The 25,529-nt window shown below is 40.4% G+C and overlaps 1 protein-coding gene across 21 annotated transcripts in view; it reads left to right on the forward strand.

Annotated features, from left to right (window-relative positions):
* The window catches only part of ESRRG (estrogen related receptor gamma), a 394,158-nt gene that overhangs the window by 151,753 nt on the left and 216,876 nt on the right, over positions 1-25,529 (forward strand). For 6 of the 21 annotated variants that reach the window (XM_066178251.1, XM_066178252.1, XM_066178254.1 and 3 more), the window contains one exon: positions 15,456-15,609. The exons of 10 other annotated variants lie outside the window; for them this stretch is intronic. In XM_066178251.1, the coding sequence (XP_066034348.1) occupies positions 15,575-15,609 (35 nt within the window). In that variant the 5' untranslated portion in view covers positions 15,456-15,574. Of the gene's footprint in view, positions 1-15,455; positions 15,610-17,527; positions 17,694-25,529 lie in introns of those variants that run through there. 5 more of the 21 variants (XM_066178257.1, XM_066178271.1, XM_066178270.1 and 2 more) reach the window with 2 other exon arrangements.

Below are 25,529 nucleotides of genomic sequence, written 5' to 3' on the forward strand. Positions count from 1 at the left end.
GAAAGCTAAGTGTGGATTCTGATCAAAATTTTACAAATGGTTTCCATTTTATTAAGGAGTCAGATTGAAGACTATTAATAAAATGGAAACTCTGCAGCTTAATCTAACCTTGATATATTTCCAGCCTAATGCATCTGCTTATAGCCCTGTCACCGCTGGATCTCAGCACTGAGAGCATTGTTGAATACATTTTCATACCTTTGCATTTTTTCCCCCCCAACCCAAGATAGGCCCATTCTCTGCTGTTCCAGGGATCTTTCTTTCTCTGACTCCGGCTGCAATTATAAGAGCAGTGCCAGCCTTTATTTGATACCGTTTGCTGCTAAGTGTATAGTTTGTGTAGTGGAAGAGGAGTGATGCAGAAGGGACATTGAATTTGTGGCAGATTTTGGAGGTGGCCAAGACCAGGTGCCACATTCAGTAGCTACCTGCACAGAAACTTGTGCTGCTGAGCAACTCCATAGGAAAGCCCCTACCCAAACACGCAGCAGTGGTGGGGTGACCAAGCAGGATTCTACAGGCCTGAGACTCATTTCCCAGAATTCACATTGCCCACCACCTTTGTCTCTGCTGAAGCTTCTCCTTTACCATGATATTTATGTAGGGCCTTGTGTGTGCTGGTGACTTTGCTTCCTCCCACCCAAAAATTCAGCTTTCCCAGTTGATGTGCAGAGGTGACCTCAACTTCTTAGGCTGCAAATCTGAATTAATGGATTTGTCACTGAATTGTGACTTATCCCAGAGTGATAACTACCACACAACTAGAAGATATTATTGTATACTGTAATTATTTAACAATTGTGATTAGAAAGTGGAATTGAGGGTATTACAGGGCAAGTGTTTCTTTGGGCATTCAAAACGTGTTTCTCCCAGCTCTTCCTGGGACTGAACCTGACCTTAGCAAATGGATGAAATGACTGGCTTTGCAACATGGATTCAGTGTTTGGGAGTGATGGCAAATTTGCTTGCACTTGCAGTTTTTGAGGTGTGAGCCTGAAAAAGCCCCGTTTCCTCTTTTGCTCAGGTACCATTACCAAGCCTGGTGCAAAGTCCTTTCAGTGGCACTGAAAGAGGACTCGTCTCTCACCACATCAGAGCACAAATCTCAGATTCCCTCTTCTGAAAGTGGCCTCTAGTTATTACACGAGTAAAATAGAGACGCTCTCTGCCAGACGTACACGGAGACTAGGTGTCTGTGCTGACACATCAATACAAAGAACTGTTATCAGAGGAAAATTTCTCCTTCTAAACCAGGGCTTAAACTAATATGAACAGACATATAAAGGCCCCGGTGGGTGACCTTTCTTCACACGAGAATATGTCTGCTCAGGGATTTCTTAGTTCATGTTAATTGATTGCCTGATGGGATTGATTAACTAATTGATTCACTGTGGTTTGTGATTTAACACAAAGATTGGCCTAGGGTAATCTTCAAAAGTTTTCAACATGGAAAAGATATTTGGAAAAATCTGGCAGTGAGTCTTTCTGAGTGCAACTCTGTTGTCTTCTGTTGGGTGAATCCCATTGCTGAGGGTGTAATACTTGGCGTGAGGGATGCTGTATAGGCTGGGTTAGAGCAAAGCGAGGAGAGGAGCAAATTTACAACATCATTGTTAACCTGTATTCATTTCATACACTCCCACTTCAAGTGCATGTTAGTAATGCCAGTGGGTGAGAAACACATCCTCTCTCTTACCCTTTTGCAGACAGAGGGAATACTGACGGGGTGTGTTCTTAAAACCCTTGTCCTTTCCCCTCTTTCTGCAGGAGTGGGCTCCTCAGCATTATTCTCCATGTGCTTCCGCTCCCCCCTCACCACCCTATGTAGATACTCACAGAGTTCTTACCGTGGAGGAGAGCAGGGAGAGGCAGGAAAACCCTCTCAGGAGAGCAGCCTTGCAGCAGAGTCCCCCCACACTGTGGTTCACACCTGCCTCTGCCTCCTGGTGAAAAATGCCCCTTTAGTGTGAGGCACCAGAACCAAAATTCAGATCTGTATGCTAATTTTAAAAGCATGGTCCAAGTGCCTGGTGGCTGCAGTTGGAATGGTATTCCTCTTGCTTATATAAACTTGTTTCAAAGAAATCGTGCTGTAGATGCACAGTGAGGGCGCAATAGACTTTCTGTTCATGCTCTGGGTATTTCTTGGTGCTTGGGAGACTCGGGAAAAAAATAAATATATATATATATTTCCTATTAACCTGTTTTGAAAATAGTCTTCCCATATCAAAGCGTGTTGAAAAAGCAGATTGCATTTGATAGCAGTAGCTAAAATGCAGTGAGAAGCAGCCTTTTGATCTGTTGCAAATAAACTCTTCTGCAGATAAATACGCTACAAGTGTATTTTTGTTCATTTGCTATCAAATTTAATAACAACCAGTGGAATTGAGTTCAACCAAAATGGTTTCATATCAGACTTTGAATACATACTTTTAAATATTAAAAGATAATGATTTGTATGGCATTGTTATATAATGCATTTCTTGTCTTCTCTTGTGTGCATGTGACGAATTCCAGTCGATAAGCCCAGGACTCTGGAGTCAGTTGTCTGGCTAGTTATTAAGATTAAGATAAGTGCTGAGAAGGGAAAGATACAGCACATTGTACTGCCCTGCTGGGACGGGGCCACCTCGGATTCCAAGTGTAAACAATGCATTAATTCTCCCTGGCTTATTTCAAACCCGAGGTGTACACTGTAAATATTTGGGAAATATGATGGAAAGAGTGTGGAAAGACTTTTCTATTTTTTTATCCATTAAATGTTATTACTAAAAAGTGAACCTTAGCTCCCTCTTGGGTCCTAATCATTATGCATCTATAAAAACCCACGACTAATTTCTGTTAATTACTTATGAAAAGTAACTTTTTCCTCCTTACCCAAGCCATAAAAAAGCAGACAGACATTTGGACAACGTTATCATGAGTCACTTCATGCTGAATATGCCACAACAATAACAACATAATTAATGCTCACACAGCAGAGCTCTATTAGGGTTTGGGGAGGAGAAGGGGGGCAATAGAACTGGAAGGTCTGAACTGAAGAATACTGAAGCTAATGCAAAGTTTCCTTATGACTTCAGTAAACTTTGAATCGGGTCCAAGATGAATGCTGGTGAGATCCGGGCTTTCTGAGCATGTCGGAGCTGTTACTGCTGGTGTCTCTGCAGGGGAGCCCTCAGGACATTCCAGTGCCTCTGCCAAACGGGGAGAGGGAGAAATTGTTCTGTTATTCCAAAATATTAATGAGATATTAAAAACAAGACAAATTTCCTGAAGTTCAGTTGTTAATTCTCACTAACTTAAACATGAGCTTTGCTACAAATTGGTAGTCAATGCCTTCAAGGCAGTAAAGTTTAACTTGTCTGTAGGATTGCTGGGAGGAGTGACAGAAAGCAGTAATTTAGAAAGTGTATTGAAGCTGTGTGCAGTGTAATGTAGACCACTGGGTAGCAATTAATTCTTGTTAATGAATTTAGAACTAGATGTATGGAAGTGGTTATATGAAATGTATATGCTGCTAAACAGCTAACTAGTCCTTGGGGTCTGCATTGTCATTATCTGTATGTAAATCATTTCAGCCAGCACTAATGAGTCAAAAACTGCCCTGAAATTGTAACTGAGATTTGCAAGACACTTTTTGAAAAACCTTATGCCCTGCTTCAACATGTGACCCTTAAAATGAAACCATGTCTATCCTCTGATTAATCATGTCTTAGGTTTTATTGTGTTTCAGAGGGGTTATTTCTAAACTCTGGGAATATCCCGTGTTAATGGAGATGAGAAATTAAGTAACATTCAAAACCATTCAAGAGAAAGGAGCACAGCTGAAAGGTCCCCAGTGATCCCTCCTAAATCTTACAGTTCTTACGTGGTGGGAAATAGATTTAAAAATAAAATAAAATACTTAACTGCGAACGGCCATCTGACTAAACCATGCAAACTGCTTTTTCCTGAGCACCAGAAAGTTCTGTTATTGAATTAGAAGCTGTCTCTTTCCTTCGTATGCTTGTTAAATCATTGTGCTTCCTTAGCTCCCCTAAGGTATATGCTACGATTTCCTCTTAACCAGCGATGGAGATAAATAGCTCCTGTATCATTGCTGTTTACAGTTATCTTAAGCAAAACCCACATTAAAGCAGAATCACTGCAGCATCACTGTTTCTTTACAGAATCTTGAGTATAGGACAAAAAGTTGGAATACCTCAGAAAGGATATATGATACATGAGAATTAAAATATGCATGTGTAAATACATGCATGTATATTTACAACTAATCACTAATAAGACCTCAAAAAGAGTAGTTAAAACAATACCTGAACTTGGTGTGCTGTAACCAGATAAATGTACAGAGTGGACTGGAATATTTGGAATACCACGGTCTGTTTCTCACCTCCTTTTTCACAGCGTGGTCATTATATCATGGTTGTGTACATTCCAGTGAGAAATCAAGTGAGAAATCACCACCGAGGTCGCTGAAATGTCAGTGTGTCAGTGCCACAGATGCTGAGGACAAAAATGGATGGAATTCCCTGTTAAAACTCTAATTATCAAAACTCAGATGATCCAAGAGGAAAATGCGTGTGTCCTATGTGCTCTGTATTGCGGTCTAACAGAGACACTGCCTGGCAGAAAAGCCATACAAATAAACCTGTGCCATATAATCTATTTCAGATTTTAAAACACTGAGTGAATTTAGTCTCTGGCACACAAATGCAGCTTTATGCTGTATATTCGTTGAAAGCGGCTGCATGGTTTTTAAGCTCTTCAGCTGAACCCTGTATGGTCTGAAATACCCAGGTAGTTAGCATTCCTGCCAGTTTGATATGATGGAGACCTTTACTTGAACTGACCTCAGAAGGAATAGAAGACTAATTGAGGCAGCCCTAGTTCTAGCTCTCTAGAGGTGCAAAACTGCAAATGGTATCTGGTGCATGCATAAAAAGGTTTACATAGTGGAAGAGGGATATGGGAAGGAAAAGAAAGACTTTTCTTTCTCCATGTCTCAGCAGCGTATTCCCCCCTCCCCCTGAAGCTTCAAGGAAAAAAAAAAAAAGCCCATCCTCATGTCATAGCATGGTAAAATAATAAGCAAAATAAAAGATGAAAAAAAAAGGAAGCGCACCCAAACAATCCAGAAGGTGAAATCAGGACAGTACTTGGGTGCCTGAGGGCTGTAATTAAAACTATCTAGATAAAAAGAGATATTCTGCCTCAGATTTATGCTCTGAGAATAAGAAGGAAAAGGCTGAAAGTGAAACACAGCTAAAGAAATCCGTAATTCCAATGTATTCAACTCTCCCATCAGAAGAAATGGCATTAATTCAGGTACCCAATTACTGTAATGTGGTTCAGAGCACCTCAATAGGTGTTTCAATCTCAAGCCAGGACTAACATTTGTAATCCTTTAAATGCACTTAAGAAATTGATGTTACAGCCCCACAATCTGTTAGGGGCCTTGCTTCCTGGCTGATTGCAAAGTATCCCACCATTAATTGGATCATCAGAATGTGATCCGCGTTCTGGTCCCCGGATTATGTAAGACTGACTTTGCTCTGACGCGCTGAACCAGAGGCTTCTTTTGCTGGATATTTTGACCCTTAATGTAGATAAGTGGTATTTTTCATCAATCTTAGCTTGCATTAAAAAAGGGAAATGTCAGTTCAATGTGGGGCGTTTAACTTAATTCAACATCTTTTAATTTAATACCTTAGAAAAGTTAGTCGGTCTCCGACCTGCCGGAGACTTCTGCTGATGGAATGGTTTGTGGAGCGGGGCTGGAGGCACGTTGTTGCTGCTCCATAGCACAGTCAGGTCCCAAAACTCTATGTGTGCTTCATCCCTATATGAAAGGGAAAAGTAGAAAAAAACCCCAACCCCCAAATAGCCCAAACCAAAACAACAACAAGAAAAAAACCCCTGAAATGGTAACCTGGCCATGCTTTACCATATTGGTAATGAGTTTCCTCAGCTCCTTTGGACTATTCCCTAATGACTGCCCTACATGCCTGAGGCCAAAAAAAAAAAAAAAAAATTCACTGTTTTATTCTACCCTGGTTTTTTTTCTTGAGCTTCAGGGTGGGTTTTTTTTTGTTTGGTTTTTTTTGGGTTTTTTTATTTTTTTATTTTTTAAATCAGAGTGCTTTATTAATTGACTCAATATTCTTAATGTGCTTTAGTGCTGCAATAAAGGCTGGTCTGAAAATCCTCTACACAGACTAAACCTAAAATCCTGTTGAAAATATGGGACACTTTTTTCTGACAGAAGGAGGCTTTCTGTAAAAAATAAAATATTAGCAGAATAGGAACAGGACATGTTGTAACACTTTTTCCCCCCCTTCTCTTTTTTTTCCGTGTACTGCATCATAAAAGCACTCCTAGTGCTTCTTTTCCTGATATTGAGTGCGTTTATCCCAGCGGTACAGACAGAAGTTCAAAGGCGACTGCAAGGTTGCTTTTTTTTTTTTTTTCCCCAATGAAAACAATAAGTTTCTCAGTTTTCTGAGCATTGCAACAGGCATCAGATTGATCTGAGTCTTACTATGGCTTTGGAAAAACCATTACAGGGTATGGTGTCTCTTGGGCTTGTGATTGTTAGGACTGAAGAAGTTGAGGTGAAGAGAATAACATCAGGTAGCATGACCAAGGCTTGGTGTTTCTTGTGGAACTGGTGGTCAATAATCTTGGGTATGACAATGATTTCAGTAAAATTAGTACGACCTCCCTACATAATTATATGTATGGATATATATGTGTGTGTTAAAAATCACCGGTGGAATCTGACATTTTTGATGTCTTAGAGAGAAAGAGCAACCTTGTTTCATCAGTGTCACACAGAGGCAGAGGCTCATGGAAATCATTTGCAGCGAAGGCTGGCTGACTTAGGTCTCCATTCTTTTGTTTTCTGTCAAGATCTTGGTCTCGTTTTCCCAACTCTCCCCTCTCCCACATCTTTTGCAAGGCCTTCAAATTTCATGCTATACTATGGGTGAATAGTGCTGAGGCACAGCAATGGTAAGGAGGTGGTTGGACTTCATGTTTCGCTGTTGTCTTCTAGGCTGTGGAGACTTTTTCTGAGAGATCTTTAGAACTACACAGGTTGAGGAAATAAAATGCTTTTGAGGCAACACATTTGTTTTGTAAGAAGTGTTTGATCCCAAGGAGAAACAGATGGAAGAGTGTGGCCCTCGAATTTCCTCTACTGTCCTGCTGGCCAGGACCAGTTCCAAGTCTGCCGGGGTGGGGGGAAGGTCAAAATTTTGAGGCAAAGAGTTTATTCTGATGCGGTAACAGAATAAAGTTGGGACAGTCTTGCTAGACATCTCATCCACAGGGTTTTTGCAGTCATTTAGGATGACATGCTGGGAGTTTCCTTAGCATGACAGAGAACATAGCTCTCCTTCCACACTAAGGTTTTGTAGATTGGCAGGATACCTAGATTAGCCTTCTCTCTGGCTTCAGAGACAGTAAATACAGATATGTAAAAAGCCTTTTGGTGGGAGATATTTTTGTGATCTTAAACACAGACAGGAAGAGAACTGGTCTGGCATTTGGAGTGAGATGAGTTGTTAACAATTAATTGTGGATTGAGCAGGAGGAGGTAATTTCTGGCACTGCTTTGGGGATTTGGGTCCTTGTTGTTCTTACTCATACAAGGTATGTGGTTCATACGTAAGTGCCTGACCTTGCTTGCTTTTTCCCCCTCTCCTTTTTTTTTCCTCTCTCCTTTTTTCCTGATATGAACTGAATAGGTAGGCAGATATATCCAGTTCTGGTCAGCCTAATTGGCGCTAGAGGTGATATGGTGCGACACCAGGACAGGGTCACCTTTAGGTTTAGGTTCCTGGCTAGAGCACAAGAAATGGGTGTGCTCCAGCAGGTCTCTGGCTGGTGAACTACATTGTGTATTGGGTGGTCTTCTCTCATTGCATTAGTGCAGTTCCTGGTGCAGGAGGATCTCACCTGGAACAGTAGATACCCCTGAATTGTAAATAAGAGCCCTGGACAGAGATCCCTATAAGCAGGTGACTAGTTTTCAAAAATACAATATTCTTCTTACAAACATGTTTCGTGTTACAGTGTTTGAATCTGTGCTCTCCTTAGAACTGCCTCCATGGAGGAGGAATGTGAATTCCTCCTGCAATATTACATCATTGCTACACTAACATGTGAAGAGAAGTCTGACAATATATACTTTAATATATTATCCATGAGGGAATTACACCTGTTTAAGCTTAAATATTTTAATGGGCAGCATTGAATTTTTGGCTATATTCAGTCCTGGCATACATAGAAACACCTTTCCTGAAGTGAGTAAAGCTCTTTCTACTTCTGCCAGACCTAAGTTTAGGTTGGAGACTTCCAGTCTCGTAACTCGGCTTGTTCAACACCAATACAAAGCTCTTTTATGAAAAAAGAAATATAAAGCAATATAGGCAAGTCTGTAATTACTTTGGCCACAGAACAAACATAGTGTTTCTTCCTGCTTGGAAGGGCCTTACCTTCTGCAGGGAGAGTAGAACCTGTGATACCTCTGGTATTGATAGCATTCCTACAGGAACTGCATTTTCCAGCAAGCTTTGTACTAGCTCAAGATGCTTCTGGTTCCCTTGTGTGGAGGGGAAAGGAAACTGTTTGTAGCTCATGGTAATGTCTTCCTGGGTAATTGATTTTAAACAGTGCATCTCAGGGTGTTTTGCTGTATGGAGCTGCACTGGAAGTGCGTCACTTCCAGTCTGTTTAATTGGAGTCCTAGGTGACACTTCTCTGCTGCCTTATCCACGGATAGATGACATACATTTTAGCTTTAAGTACACTACAAGGTTGGAAAGTAAAGTTGAGTATGCTCTGAAGCAGATATATTGGCTTCCCATGCTTTGAAGACAAATGGAGGCTCATCCATCGCTGCTACACCAGTATGCTGGTGCTGTTTCAGGCTGCTTTGGGTTAGGATTTCAGTTTGCCCTTCCTTCCTAATAGGGTCCCTTGGTGGAGAATGCCATCCAAGTGCAGGATGGATGAGGTGCCCTAAGGACCTGTATCAGGCTTGCCTTTTAAGCAGTTCTTGCTGAACTGTGAACTGGACTATTCTTGGAGTGCTGTGTGAGGATATGAATTCAACTTTGAGACAAAAAAATGAAACAAACACCATATACACTAGCAAATGTCAGCCTGAAAGCACACAGTATTTGGTGGCAGTATTCATATGCATCTGAAATCTTTTTCTTGTAATGTCTTCAGTATTTCCCCAGGGCTCCTTTCTTTGTTCTAGCTCCCTGAGGAAGAGGCTGAGAAAAATGGCTGGTGTGTTCGCTTCGGCCACTGTCAGCGCCAGGCTCGCAGCAGAATTAATTCTGTCCTCCCTAATGACCATCAGTTACCTCATGGCCAGGGAAGGGGCCCCTCTCTCTGCCAGGATCACAGTAACGAAGTTTGGTTACGCAGGAAAACATGCTGCAAAAGCTGGAGTGTTCCTGCTTGCCTGTGTGGCTGGGCGACACAGGTTTCTCTGCTGGTGACACTTACCTGTCCCAGGGTAGGCTATCTAGGATCAGCTGACATGCCTGGTGCTTGGCATGTTACTGGTTTTGGTTTTTGGGTGAAAACTTAGCCACATGTTTCCTTCGACTTATGGGAAAAAAGATACAAAAGAAGAGGGCAGGATGAAACAAACCCTTGTTCTGTATCCACAGTGCTTGTGTCCTCCCTGGGGCTCTCGGTTCCTTGAGTATGTTTGCGAGGCCAAGTGGATTTCTGTACATACGGAATGTTTCTTTGCATTGGGGTGCATGCTTTCTTGAGGTTGGACTTCTCTTTAAATTCATGATAAGTCCACCTTTCACATGGGTCCACCTACACTCAATGCAAGTATTTTTCAAGGGAATGTTGCTTAATTTCAGCAAATTCAGACAGTCTTACACGGTGGTGCAAAATTCATTCCCTGTTTTTCTTTCCCAGACTGGCACACGCTATGAACTTTACCTGTGCAGTTAGTTGAATGCTGTTGGCAAAAATGTAGGAGGAGTGTGGCCTAGAAGGGAGCACTAATCAGCAGATTCTGCTGTGTTGTGAGCAATAGCTCACATGTACTAGGGTGTGAAGCTGAGCACATCCCCTTTAAATGGTTGGTTTTGGTTTTAGTGTTGAGCCCAGCTGTTCCTTGAAACACTCTGTACAGTACAGTAATTTAGAGTGTAATGATCTCGTATAAGGAGGCAGATGTGAATCACAGGTGAACTACTTCTCAATGATGGCAAGGGTGTGAGCACTCCCCCTGCCCTTGTCTTTCCCCTCCCAGTCTCTCAGTCTCCTAGATTTATTTTCTCGTCTCCCAGATTTATTTTCTCATCTCCCACTGCGTTTTTGTAACGCAGGTGGGCATGTTCCAGAATGAGTCTGATGAGTCTGCTCTGTGCTGGTTGATCTGGTTCTCATGGTTGATTTTAATGTCTTTTTTCACTTTGCCTACCCTAAGAAACCTACACTGCCTCAAGTAGCTTTGAATATACCAATAAATGTATGTCATAGTCAGAAGCTAAACAGAGAACATGTCTTCACCCAAGATTTGGAAGTGGTAGGAAATGACCTCTTGCCCTTCTTTTGCTTTTTAGATCTTTAAGCCCTAAGCCACCCTAAATCTACTGTCCCTATAAAAAGCTGCATTTTAAAAGGTTTTAGGAGGCTTGCTGACCTTGCAACCTACTTTGTAAGGAGTCTGCACCCACAGCTATTAAACAAAATTAATTTCAGCACTTTTAAATTGTTAATCTTGCAAAAGACAACTTGCTTGCTCTCCAGTGATCCCACAGGTCATCATTCTGTGAGCTGCAAGCCATCACCAGGGTTCATGGCTCTCAACATCGTGAGAATGCTTGTGGTCTCCCAATTGCCTTGCAAAATTAATTCCTCTCCCCTCCACGTTTCCTCCCCAGCAGCTCTTTGAGATCTGGGCTCTTCATGAGCTGTTGTGTGTAGCAGATATTCACCAGTAGCCACGCCACAGATTATTCCAAATTTGAAGTCATTCTGTCCCAACTCAGTTACTTCTCAAGTCCTGGGAATGATCTTGGGGCAGCAGGAGATGAATACAGGTAGGAAATGACAGCTTTTGTCTTCGGAGTGTTAGGGTTCTGTAGAAAGGGTGATGTCTCTTAAGTTACGTTTCCCCATATCCGTGGGGCAGATGCTTTACCAGGTACTAATTTATTTTGAATCTTCTTAAGTGCATTTTTTCTGCCCGGCCATGAAACTCGGAAATGTTGCCTTTTTTCCTCCAGGTGGGATACGTGTTAATGCACTGGGGGTGGGGGAGAAAGTGCACGCTGTATCTGCTATTATCATGCCTGGTCGTCCCTGCTCCTTCCACCTCTTTTGTCTCTGCCACTCAAGCCAATTTCAGCCATCCGCCGACTCTCATTTGGGATAATAGCCTCTCTTTTTACTGTTGTCTTGTCATGTTTGATTCGGCAGCACAAGGGTTTTAAATTAGCCAAAACGTTTGCATGCTGGGCTTACTCCGCTGCCACTACCAGTTGTAGAGCCACTAAACCACTTGATGCTGAAATTGATGATTGCTCGGAAGGAATAAGAAATTGTTGGTGGCTACCGGGAAGATTCATTCACGCCGAGCCCCTTTTAAGAAACCTGGGGGGGAGGGAGAGAGAGATTTCCTTCAGTTTCCTGCTGCCTGGCTGGTGGTTGCATTGTGCTTGTGCCAGGTTCCCGCTGAGTGATTACAGCCTTGCTAGGCTGCGTAGTTCCTGTGATTTCAACATAAAAACAGAAGAAGAAAAATATAGAGGGAAAGGAAAGGTGGAGGGGGAGCGTCGGGGGGATGAAGCTCCAAAGACTTGTAGTTCAATTCAGTAACATAAAATTGTGATGTTTTAACTCACTTGCCCGCCTTTTTATTGTTGTTTTCTAATTTATTCCCCCTGGCTGAAAGTTTACTTGTTAGAAGTTTTACTCTGTCGAAAAACTCCTGTATTGGCCTGCCTTTGTTGGTGATACTAAGCCACAGCTGGGCTGTAAGCAGTTTTTAATATTCTCTGGATTAAAAATGATCCATCAACAATGGGATCAGGGATCACCAAGAAACTATACAAACCACGTAATAATACCCCCACATGCCCCCCTAAATGCCTTTTACTTGTTTACATTAATGTTTAATGATATGAGGGGAGAGAAGTTATAAGGGCAAAGAAGATGACAGTGCTTGAGAAGCCGCAAAAAGAGAAAATAAATGTCGTATTAAATGTGAACAACTAGGGTTGTATGATGGATATAATTATATTTGAGAACTACATACAATCACATATGCAAAGGGAAAGAATTTTTTTATTTCTAATGAGTGGATTTCTGCTTGGAGAAGGAGTATTTTGTTATTTTAGTTTATTTTTCATATTCCACCACTAACTCCTGGGTTCCAGCGATGACAGGTAGTCAGATGGTCAGAAAGGTCAGTAAGAGACCCATGTGTAGTGGCTCAGGGTTTCCAAGTCCAAAGACAAACACTCTCAGAAAGTAGTAACAATTGTTAATTTAAAACAAAACAACCATCCAGACCCTCTATTAGGCACAGATGCAAGTTCCCAGACAGAAACATGGCTTCAGATATCTAATTCATTACACAGTGTCACAAGTGAGACCCTAAATAAACACGTGGGAATATAATTGCTTAGCATCCAAGCCAAGAAAGTTGTTCTCATTGTATCTAATATTGCTAGCATTATTGTTACTAATATTCTAGCACTTTTTTCTTGATAACTAAGCCACAAGTTCTCTTGCAAAAGACAACTTTTTTCTGCCAAAAGGAAGAAAAAAAAAAACGTTATAAATTTGAAGGTGTTGGCATCCAACTTTATTTCTCATGCATATAATAAATCGTGAAGAAATCATGTGAATGACTCAAGCTCTAAAAATACAAATCTAACTAAGAGGCCGAATCTCTGGGGCCCAGCAGTGGTGTGCTGTTGTGCAAGCCCAGCTCTAAGGGCTTCTGTCCATGCCAATTAGCTGTAGATTGGAAAGCCAGGCGACCATGATGGGTTTAGTCCTGTTATCTAACTGCTGCACTGTTCAGAATTGCTGATTTCCCTGCAAAATCATGACAGATGTATTACAGGAAAATATATTGGTTGAGTAGCTAGTGAGGAAGTTAATGCAAGGGATAATAAGTAGCTAAGGCTACGTCCTACAGCAGACTTTGATGTGGTTTGATAATATATGGGACGGGTCAATCTGCCCTATTAGCAAACGTAGCCAGTTTATGCTCTACATACAAACTAGAGATTTGATAAAGCACTAAATTAGTTTTCACAAGGTATTAGATGTTAGATACTTAATGGGATCATCATGCTTTTGCTACACTTGGTTAGGATGTGTTCTGTAACAGAAGCATGCGGCAGCATGACATTTCACCAGGAAAGGAAGCATGTCTTGTGACTGAATCACGAGTCTGGGAATTAGAACGTCCAGGCATTGCTTGGCTTCTGAATTACTCTCTCTCTGACTTGCGGAGAGACTTTCTCTTTTCACATCTACAGAATGGAACTGCGTTCTTCCCTTTCCTCTTTGCCTCTTTGCAAAGCCAACACTGCTTTTAAAATGTATTTTTTTTTTTTCATCCTTGGGAGCAAGTAATCATAAATCTGTGAAGTTTCAGTCATATGAGACTAATTCTGTCCCACTCAGTAGCTGCTGGGAAGGTCCCTAGGCTTGATATCAGACAGTTTACAGGTTCAAGCAAATCTGGATAAGAAACTTCAGTAGACTGTGAAAGGAGAAGGTGAGGGTTTTGATGCACTGTTGCATTCTGCATTTCCTCTGTGCCAGTGGTCAACTACTATTTTAAAATGTAACTAAAACTGATAGTTTAGTGAAACCAATAACATTTTTATTGTAAAAAATCCACTGGCAAGACAGGTCATGTGGGTACAAATCTGCATCATACCTGTACCCATTCTAGCAGTGGGAAATGTGGGTGAAGAAGAGGCCAGCCTTCCTGGGGCCGCACAGCAGATGAGTCTGAAATGGGTCCTTGGTCTGGTCACTCCCTTTATCCCAGCTGGTATTTTGTCCCCTAAATGCCATGGACCAAATGTGTGGTAAATAAAAACCTTTAACTGCTGACAGTAGTGTGTGCCCACAGCTACCTTCAGAAAGCTGTGCTTTAAAACCCATTAAATGTCTTGTGTTTCTCACATCCAAATTTTTGCTAATGTTATTTCACCCTCCGTTTACAGAAAATGTTCTTAAATACATTTGAAATGAATTGTTTTATTTTCTCTAACATCTCAGTACATATGCAAGTAACTGATCCTGGATGACCGCTGCCAGGCTTTGCACTTTGAGTGCTGGGGAGACATTCCTGCCTTTTTGTGAAATGCAGCAAGAGTGTCATGTATAAAATGATCCGGTTTGAAAGGATAGAAGCCGTATCCCAATATAGATCACAGTGGAAAATGACTCAAAATTACATGACAGCTTCTCCCCCATTTACCTTCCTCCCCTCCCTTTCCCTTTCTCTGCCTGTTTCCCAGTAGAGCTGTTGTAAGAAACGCATTGTGTACTGTGACATTTTAGTTTACTGTTACTAATAATCCCTTTGCATCTTTCATTAGTATGTTATTTATAGGGTTGCAAGAGGGCATTGGTACCACTTGGCCTCTGAGGTGGTACTGCCACTGTCCCAAGGACTGAGATGATTTTAAAGGGGGCTGGATTGCAACCTGGCCTTGGCAGCAGGCTTACCTAGCTCCAGCAGAAGCCTTGGGTTAAAATCCCATGTTTTAAAACCTGCTGAGGCCAGTGTGGGCTTTAGATGCTTTTATACACAAGAAGATTTTGCCTCATAACTCCTGATAAGCCTGCACCTGATGAGCTGCTTGGAGCTGGAGGGCTGTGTTTTCCCTAATAAATTCCTTTTTTTGGAACCCACTTGTTAGTCAAGCGTTGTGCACACTAACTACAGCAAGGGCCCTGGGCATAAATTACTCTCACGTGGCACTGTCTCCGAGCAGCCCCCCAGTTATGGATTACTTTGTTCTCGACTTGACAGGAACATAATTAGAACTGTTGATGAAATCTACCAAATTGTTCCTCCGTGGCCTCAATGGTCAGGAAATTTGGCTGAGTCGTATTTGTCACCGACGTAAAGGCTCTAAACACTTCATATTAACTATGTTATTAATGTGCCCTCTAATCTGTCCGTGAATTGGTAACACTTGGAGGGAGCTTGTGCTCTAATAGCACCTTGTGATGAATTCATTGTAATGCTGTTCAAAAGTTTCTGGAGGGAGGGGAGGAAAAAAAAAAAAGAAACCTTAATAAAAAGTGAGTATTTCTAGGTTGTTTCTTTTTTCTGTATGTGTATTTTTATGTTAAACAGTTTTGTTTTGTTTTGCTTAACTGGAGATTCATTTAGGCTTTACATTGACAGACCGTTTTCTGTTCTATAGGATTTGCTGACATTTGGGCTGTTTCATTGCCAGAGGAGGCTTTGTGTGTCCCAAAGGAAGTGAGTGATCTGGCCATAACAAATCCTGCCAAAATATTTTAACACCGTTACGATTTTCTAATGCAATGCGTAGTGAATGTGACTAGGAAAGGATGGTGAGTCCACGAAGGGGGTTCGCTCCCTCTCCTCTGCGATTTGTCTGGTGGAACAAGCACGCCGCAGCTGCCGGGGGGTGGGAGACTGGAGGGGTGTGTGCCTCCTGAGCTGTGTCCCTTCGGGTGCACCAAGGGCTCAGGCTTAATCTTTAAACCGACCTTCCAAATTTTGGTCCTCCTCTTGAACTTTGCTGGAGTCCTGGGGTCGTCGGAGGCAGCGTTTTAGTGATGTTAAAAAATGTGTTTTGGCTGCTGTAAGTGTTCAGTAAGTTTAAAAGGGAAACGCGTTGGACACTTATGGATGAGAGAGGGGTTAGTGGCTGAAGGTCCTAGAAGCTGACAGACTCTTACCTTCAAAATGAAGGGTTGTCTCATACTTCAGAATAGTTTTGAGGAACATTAAGGTGGCTCTTAGCTATATAAGCAACTCTGCTTAAAGTGCTAGAACACAAAATTAAGAGTTCTCACATGTAGTGTTCAGGGGATGAAGACAATTCAGACAACCTAATGTTTAGCTTAGAGCTGTAGGTGTGGGAAAGCTAAAATTTATATTCCCGAGCTAGTCTCTAGAGCAGCAGGTAAATTAACTGCTGTTTTTCTAATACCTTGGTGATTTGTTTCTATTAAATTTAATACCATCCACTCCCCTCTCTCTCTCCCCATCCCCCAAAGAACCCAACCCAAATATAACTGAAGTTAGTATTTGGTAAGCAATTTAAAACCTAAAACCAGTAAGCAATTTGAAATGTGCTGACTGCAGGATACCAGCCATCACCTTGTGCCCAACATGCAGCACATTGGGTTACTCTGGCAATTGGCTTCTGCACCAGGGTAAACTCATGTGTCTTTAGTCAATTTTACATTTACATACTTAAAAATAAACAAAATAGCTGGCCATGTGCGCCAGCAAGTTTTGCTGAAGGTAAGAAAGCTGCTGAGAAATAGAAAAGTTGAGCATGCCCACGGCCTTTGCTCAGGTAGGCATAAGTCAAGTCAGGGCTTTTGCTGTTGATGGTGTTTCCCATTTGGATGTTCCTCTGTTTGTTTGTCTTTGAATACCAGCTAGAATTACAAGTTCTCACACTTTTCTCCTGAGCCCTTGTTCAGGTTTTCTGGGCTCACACAAACATTCTATTCCCTGTGGCCACCATATATGGCATTTCCCAGGTCCCAGGGGCAATGATGTTGTCATCAACAGGAGGGAAGTGTCAGCCTGGGAGTTAGGACTTACTTTCAGACTTTATTTTAGGATCTTAGTATTCGTAAAGGAAATGGGAATCTTAACTCTGCATTTTTCTCATGCAAATCAATCTATTTCTAGTAATGAGCAATTTAAGTATTTTTTTTTTAATATTGTAGTTGCCATCTCGAGAAATCAGGATCAGAATTCAGGATGCTCAAATTAGGTGTTAGTGCATAGAGATATTCTGTTGATGAATCTATTATTAGAATGAAGTAGTACTTTCCCTGGGTCTGATTCTTTTCACCGCTTTTGTCTCTTTTTCTCTCTCAGGTCATCTTATCTAAGTTTATTCTTCTATTCTTTAATTTCACCTCACCATTTAATTCATTTCTACCAAAGCCATAGGCTCTTTAAGGACTTTCTAAATTATTAGACCTTGTTACTGATTTGCAGTGAGTTCAAAACTGAACTGCATTTTCTTTTGTTGTAGTCTTGTTTTATCACTGTTCTAAAATGGGACATTATTTCAGGCGTTCTTCCCCAAAAGCATTCTTTATGCTGTCCTGGCTGTACTTCATCTGTTTATCTAATATGCATTTGCTACTAAAAATTTTCTCTAATGAGTGAATGAGTATTGTATTATCCTTGAATGTCATTTATTTTCTGGGTTTGGGGTTATTTTTGGGTTTGTTTTTTTTTTTTTTTGTTTGTTTGTTTGTTTGTTTGTTTTTTAAGTTCCTAGTGGAAATGTCATGATATGCATCCTGTACATACAAATCTGATTTGTCACTCAGTAGACCCGAATGCGTGAGGAGCAGAGCTTAATCCTGATTTTACCTGTTTAAGAATTGGAAGTAAAACTACTTCTGTAGAAACCAAGGCCCTTACTCAAGGCAGGAAGGTGAGGAATGGGAGTTTAATATCAGAATTGGGTCTTGGAATATTAATTTGGTAAAACTGTATGCTCTCACAGTGTCAGCTGTGGAAGGCATATGCTCTAGGAGATGCTCGTGTTCAAAATCAGGTTGCATAGTTAATCATTCTAAGAAATAGACTTATCACTTCATAAACTCTAGGAAAGACTGTTTTCTTTTCCAAACATTTAAATTACTGAGCCGTTTTATACATTAAAACCCAATTATGACTTGCATGGTATTTCAAAGAGTTTTCAAAGCATTTCTTTTAGGAACTGTGCTAAGTCTGAGGCTCTAGCACTGAGTAGTTCATATTTTCAGCTGTATCAACTGTGGGGTTTTTTTCTGCCAAAATATTGTTTAGAGAATGTTCATAACCAGACTAATCAGTACCAATCCCAAGCAGCCAGTTCCAGAACATGCTGCATGTCCCCTAAAACTAGCAAACTAAAATGCCAATGTGGCCATTGAGCTCTAGAATATAGCTTAAATATACTTAATTCTTCCATTTTCTAAGATGGTGAAGACCAGGTTGAAGTAAAGTTTTTTTTTGTGCCACCTCTTTTCTGCCACATTATGCAGACTGTGTGCAAAACACATTCAGAGAGAAATAAAAATCAAGATATGGTGCAGGATTTTAGGGAATGAGATTTACCTGCTACTGATCAGAAACACTTGTTTCTAGGAGCCAACTTAGTACTTGAGCTAGACATCAGTTTAAAAAAAAACCCTAAACAATCCAAAACTCCAGAATAGTCTTTTGTTTTACTCATTTGGATGCCAGTTTGTCAGCAGAGAAGTGCATGTGAATCAGGTCTCACTAATTCTGTCAGGAAATTACTGCTGTGGTTGTGTACAATGCAGTAGCTAAGGAAGAGGTGTGTTATAAATATGAAGTTATAAAAAATTCACATGACACTGGCACCATGATGAGACCACTTGCTAAAGACACCCTAGTCCTGAGTATAGAAAGTTATTCCCAGACCTTTTGGGAATTAGTAGGATAGTGTTTGGTAAATGTTATATTCCCAAATCAAGGCTTAGCTGCCATGGATATCAGAGAAAACAAAGTTTATAAGACGAAGTAATCCTACTTTAAGGGCCAAATAAGAGAGAGAATAAGTTTTCAAAATCAGGAAGCTGCTTTATAAAGACTATTATGGACCCAGGATCCCTGTATAGGAAGAAGCAAAGCTGTTTGCTAAAGAATTAAAAGGGGACTAGGCTGTTCCTCACCCCACTCATTCTGTATCTTAGAGCAGAGTTGAAGTTGAAGTTGAGATAGACGCCTGGTGCTTCTCTACATGAAGTATGAATGAAAGGTTGCAAAGATATTCGAATTTAGTAAGTCAAGGCATACTTGTCATTGACTTCTCTTGCTAGATATTTAAAGTTCAAGTGCTTGTTTGCTTTAGTTAAGTGCTCTGAAGTGCTTTTAAAAGTGTTGGCCCGTTTATATAAACAAATTGAGAAACTATTGATAGTCTTCCCAGTCATAGTGTGTTACCCAATATTTGAATATCCTTCCTTGAGTCCCAACAAGATTTGCACTAGCAACTTCTAAGACATCTGAGGCTTTGTTAATGGAGCATTGTGTTATTTTATCATAGACATTGCCAGAAATGCAGTTTCTTGGTTGCACACAACCATGAGGAGGAAATGGAGGGGAGTCAGTAGCTCAGAAACTTATTTATCCAGAACTTAAGTGTGACTTGGGAGGAAGAATGAGCTGCAGGCCTGATTTCCTCTTGGAACATTCGCAGTAGGGAATTAATACTTACATCTCTCCTAGAGTTTTTTTTCTGCTCCTTCTTAGCTGTGCAAACTCAGGAATCTCTTCTAGTGCTCAGAGTCAGGCAGGCAAATTTAAACACATTCTCAAACCATGGGAAAATCCTGTTTGCACACATATGGCCACTCAGACAGAAAGGAAACTACCAACACTGTTAGTGAAGGTGAAGGCTGGGATGGTGTTAATGCACTTCCCCATGATGATCCCTACCTGGAAGTGTTGTAGTGCTTCCTTACTGGTTGTTCTCATCAAAACACTGCTTTTGTGATGTCCTTTAACCTAACGATTACTTTTTGATACTGAAAGCCAAGGAATATCAAAAGATTGTATATTGAATTTTAGCCTCTTTTGTGGATAAAGAAATAAGCATTATTTGGAGGGATCACTGGGGAGACCTTATCCAGTAAGATCAGGGCAGTTATCTCCAGAAAAAGTAAACTGAATACCATCATCAACTATCCCCCAAAAGCAAGATAGTGTGAGCAATAGGGAGTGCTATCTTAAAAGTAAAACTGCGTCCTTCTTAAAAAAAAACCCAAAAAACAAACACCAGCTTGTCCTAATAATTTTTATCTGCATGTGCAGTCTTTTTGCCTAACTTATGTACTGTTGGTGAGATTCAGGGGGTGTCATAAGCAGGTGAATTTAGAGCTGTTGCTAATTTAAACTGCATTTAATAAAACACAGGTTTGAGGTATCTTACAAATCAGTGAATGTGGCATAGTTTGAAGATTGCTTTTGTCAAGTTTGATTAGCTCAAAGAGAAACCTTTTCTAAATATTGGTTGAGAGATTAATCAGACAATGTAAGACCTTGAATTATTCCTCATCACAGGAAAACAACATAATGTATTATCTCATTTGAAGACTGGAAAAATGTAACTTTTGAGGATTTAAAATTTGTGTTTTAAAGATTCTTCTCACGGCAAAACTTTCAAGCTGTTCTTTTTTTAAACTGACTTGTAATTTTTCCATATTATGCTTCACTTTCTACAGCGTATTCCCATATTACAACCTGATAGTACCAACATCATTACATTGAAGGATGTTCTCATTATTGACTCCATTTTCAATTAATTATAAGTTTGTCATGTTTTAATGAGTAGGATTAAAGTTTCATATTCCAAATATATGTCTTGCACTGCTTGCTTAGAAGCTTTCTAAAGAATGTGGCTGATCGACTTCTCTGAATCTGTACAAGGAAACAAAATATTCTTTGTGCACCTTAAAAAGTGTTTACTGTATTTACAAACACTTGCAGAAAAGGTTTAATAGCTTTCTGCTTTGGAACAAAGTATAGAATTTGGGCAAAAGCTTTGCTGCTATTTTCTAGCCTTCCCTGTCACAAACTGTTGTTGTCTTCACTAAAATAGAAACTCATGTAGATCTCTGTTATGTCCTGTAAAATAAAGGATGGCTAAAGGGAGAGTAGCACTGATGTGTTTCAGGCATACCCTAATTTTCACTGGGTGATCTGTATTCCTCTTCAATAAATCCCAGCTTCCTTCTGTGGCCTTTTTTACTCTCCCCCCAAAATGAGAAGGTACTTTGCACTTTTACTTAATTGCCCTGTCTTTTAAAAACGTGGTACATTTGCATCCCAGCTGCTGCCACCTGTGCTTTTCAGATTCGGTCCAGTGCAGCTCTGCAGGGCATCTATCAGGCTTTCTCTCCCAACTTCAGTGTGCCTTATTGGATCCTGTTTGCTAACATAGATCCTGGTAATATTTTCTAGCAGAAGTTTTATGTTCGTTGTCTTTTATTTCCTTGTACAACTTCACACTTTTCTCATTAGTACAGATCAAATAATTTCTAAGAGTGCTTCTTCTTTTGCTTATTTGCCTGCAAAACATACACACGGGATGGATGTGTTCTAGCCCTGCTTTGGGTTCACTTCTGCTGATTTCAGTATGCTTAGGGGTTTTTTTTCTCCCCAGTCTATCAGTAATAATTAGATACCTGTAAACAATAAGCACCAGTAAGTTTGGAGTCTGTGTCAGCGTAGATAGGTGTCATAGTAAGGGCAGGAAAGCGGATTCCTCAGAAGTAAAGAAAATCATTCATTAAATATGTTTTTACATTGCCTGTTTAGCCTGTGTTGAATTAAAAGTAACCTTGCAATGTGAATAGCAATGTCAACTGATATCACAGTCTGGCTAATAACACACGAGCATGATTTCAGGAGGGTTGGACCAGCATGGCCCACACCAGGTAGGAGCCCACAGTCCTGGTAAATGCTGGGCAGCAGTCTACACCCCAGGCCATTTCTCATGAGACCTGTTACTACAAATAGCCTGTGGCTACATTTGGGTATTCAGGTTTCGACAGGATGTGGCTGCTCTTTCTCACTTACCAGATGGCTTTTCATGTACCATCACCTGTCCTAGCCTCACTAACAGAGTTGTGACAAGAGCTGTCCTGATGGTTGTGAAAGCTGCTTTCTGCGTGTGGCCATCATAATTATCACATGTGGGCACCTTTATTTAGCAAGTCCGCACATACATTACTGGTGCAAATATCTTATGTTTGGGTACGTTCATTTTATATCTTCATTTTATCTCACTTCTAAAATAAGTCTGGGGTGGTGATACTTCACAGCCTAATCAGAGAGTTAAACCTGTGCAAAACCTGCTTGATCTAAGGATCAGGCTTTGCGTGTCTGTATGACAGGGGATGAATTTCTTCATACTCTTCTGCTTGGAGGAGCATCTGTAGCTCAGTTGTGCCTTTGCACTGGTTGAAAGTGATTTGGTAAATCTCAAGCATGGCAATGGAAGTTTTATACTCCACCCCCCATCTCCCATCCTCAAGCACATTTTGTGCATGGACCATCCCTATCATCAGCATCTCTCTTTTGAGTGATGATTTATTTGTCTCTAGGTTTCTGTCCCTTTATACAATACTAGATCTAAAATTACATCTGTCTGGAGGGAAAGGCATGATCTCAAAGAATTAACACCGATTTCAAAATTTTATTGCCAGGAACTACATGTGATATTGCTTTAAATTAACCAGTAATTATTCAGAATCATGTAGGAAAGAGTTAAAAATACTAAACAACGACAACAACAAAAAAATCCTTACAGGCAACTGGACCCCTTCCTTTCAACACAGCTGTTGCAAGAGGTTTCAATGGTATGAATAAATGTATTTCTTTTAACACTTTTGTTGTTTAAAATGCTATTGTTTCATCTGAGGTGTGAGGAGATGTGCTAACCTTGTCAATGTGGGTGCAGTAGAGCAGAAATGATAACTGTATATACTTTTTTTTTATAAAAATACAGAGAGAGAGTGTGTGTGAGAGAGAGAGAGACAACTTATTTAAATCCTGAATACAGTCAGACCTCATATGCATTGTTAAAAAAAAGCCCTAAAGAATTGCATATGGATTAGGGGGATGAATATTCTATTATTTCAGTCTGTTCTGCTGATCTTCTTATTGTGACTTTGCGCTTCAGAAATCTGCCAGGAATTTGGCTTTGCTGTACTAGACAGTAATTTTAAATGTGTATCAAGCACTTGATAGTGTATGATTTGCGTGCTGTTGCATTCTCATTCCCTAAATTTTCCACCAATTTATTACTTTTTTCATACTGTTTTAATATTTCAGGATGATGAATATATACAGCATCATTAAAAGTAAATAAAAAATGCATGAAATTAAAAAATGGAATATTAGATGTTTCTTTGCTGTAATCCCTAGGTCCAATAGGAATGAAATGTCTCTGTTCTGTCAAGTAATCCCTAAACATGATTAGAGACCTTGTAGTTTCCACATAGCCCACATAATATTTGTATCATATAAGCCTATTTATGTAAGGTTTGAGTAAAAGTTGTTATTAGAAGACCTATAAACCTATTCTACAATTCGAAAGTATATGCTTGCCTCTTAATCTCTCTACTTTTATTATTTTGCTGGAGATGGAAATATGTCCTTAATTCATATTTCAGAATTCTGTTGCATATTTTGTGTACTTATATCGTGCATTAACAATCCAGATGAAATGTATTTTTAAGACAGAGGACTGAGTTCAACAGTTCATCTACTCATGCAGCTTCTCCTTAAATCCTCGTTGTAAGGGATGTGCACCTCTTTCTAGGTCTCTCCTTCGACATCTGGGTTTAATCTGACCTGGGGGTCTGGAGATGGAGAGATCGTTTTTCTCATTTTGGGGAAGGGATGGTGGAAAGAGGGAGGGGATTAATTTTCTCTCTTTAAATCCTGTGGTAATATGTTTTCAATGGTGGAGGTGCTTCTGGCAGCTCCACAGAAAGTTTTAGAAATCAGCTTTTGATTTGATGAGCCTATAGCAGAGTTTTAGGGAGTAATATCTAGGAAGAAGGAAAATGGGGAAAAGCCTTGAATGACTAAAGAATAAGACAGGAGAGACAATGGGCATTTCCAGCTGTCTCTTGTGACACAGTTATGTAGCAGGTACAACAACACAACACTTCCTATTCCCTGCCTCAGCTTCTTGCCTGGGCAGCAGAAATGCTCATAGTCCCATTTTATGTGTTGTTAGGCTGAATTCATTAATGTGCAGAGGTGTTCCAGTTCCATGGTAGCACAAGGAAGATCAGTAAATAATTAAGAACAGTAACTTATATACTTCTATGTTTTCAGTAGGCTTTCACAAAGAAAATATTTTCCAATGATAGCAGGGGTCAGCTATGGCAATTCCGTATTTCCCATAAGAAAATTTGAGATTATATTAACCTTGGGCTATCTACTCAAAAAAACCCTGTAGAAATACACCTGTATTGCTTTCCACACTGCACTGAAATTTACTTTTATTTCATTTTCAGCAGTTAGGGTGGCATTTGAGCGATAGCCCTATTCTTGTATTTATGAACTAAGAGAAGCAAAACTGCTCACTGCTGAGCCCAGGGATCCTCTCCCAGGAAAACTGAGATCAATAACTGTTATCAAGTCTTCATTTATAGGGAGTGTTAAATGACCACAAAGTCCTGATGTTCTTCAGTTAATAGGTTATGGTTAAAACCAGGCTATCTGCCCCGTGCCCTCCACCCCAAGCTACCATAGTCAGACATTTTGATATTGATGTCGTTTTAAACAGTCACTTTCAGTTGTTACAATTCCTTTTTAGCTGGAGAGACTGTATTACAGCAGTACCAGTAAGTTAGGGGTAAATGATGGTTTCCCTCACTAACCTCCTCCTTCCTGCAAGTAGTAGAAGGTGGGAATGAGGTGATGATACTTGAGGCTCATTTTATCATCCAAAGCAGGGATTTACAATTATTATTGCAGTTACTTTTGGGGTTTGGTAATCAGCAAAAAGGGAAGTGCACACCCCAGCCAGAACAGAACAACTCCTGAAAACTGAAAAGCCTTGCACACAGATGTGTTTTTGGTTGCCTTTATTCCCTCAGTTTAAGTGGAAGAGAGGGATTTGGGAAAGCAAGAGCTTAATTTAGCAAAATAATATTATGCTTTTGATCCTTAAAATGAATGAATTATTTGGATACTTAGCAGTATAATGTCTTTGAATAATGCTGGTACTTAAGTTAGAAAAAATGATATTGTCAGTGTGGTGTGTTTTCCTCTTATGATGTTTTTACCAATTTGGCATTTATGGGAAGCAATATCATTGTTGAGGAGTTTCCAAATTGCTTTTTATAGGAATCCGCAGAAATTAAATCTCCTCCTTGTTATGAAAATGAAGTGATGTCTTGAGACACTGGTATATTAGCACAAATCTGTGGAGACAATAAGCCTAACTCTGCTTGCAGTTATTGTGTGTCCACTTTTAATAGCTTCAGGAAGCTGTGTTAGGTATAGGCTGTTGCAGGGCGTTGTAAATAAGCATCTGCTTAACTACAGCGTGTGAGCAGTAGTAAGAGGCAGCGTAACATCCCAGCCCTTTTCCCTGTCCCCTCAGGACGTATTGGAAGGAAACACGCAGAATGGGTTGGAAGTGAGACCAGTTCATGGGCAATCCAGGCAAGCCACTGTTTAGAGGAGTGCAGTGCAGAATTATGTTAACTCAGAACCATCATGGGTCTTCATAGCT

This window comes from Chamaea fasciata, unplaced genomic scaffold (assembly GCF_029207755.1).
Source record: "Chamaea fasciata isolate MVZ Bird 193981 ecotype frontalis unplaced genomic scaffold, bChaFas1.0.hap1 SCAF_3, whole genome shotgun sequence".
Lineage (NCBI taxonomy): Eukaryota > Metazoa > Chordata > Aves > Passeriformes > Sylviidae > Chamaea > Chamaea fasciata.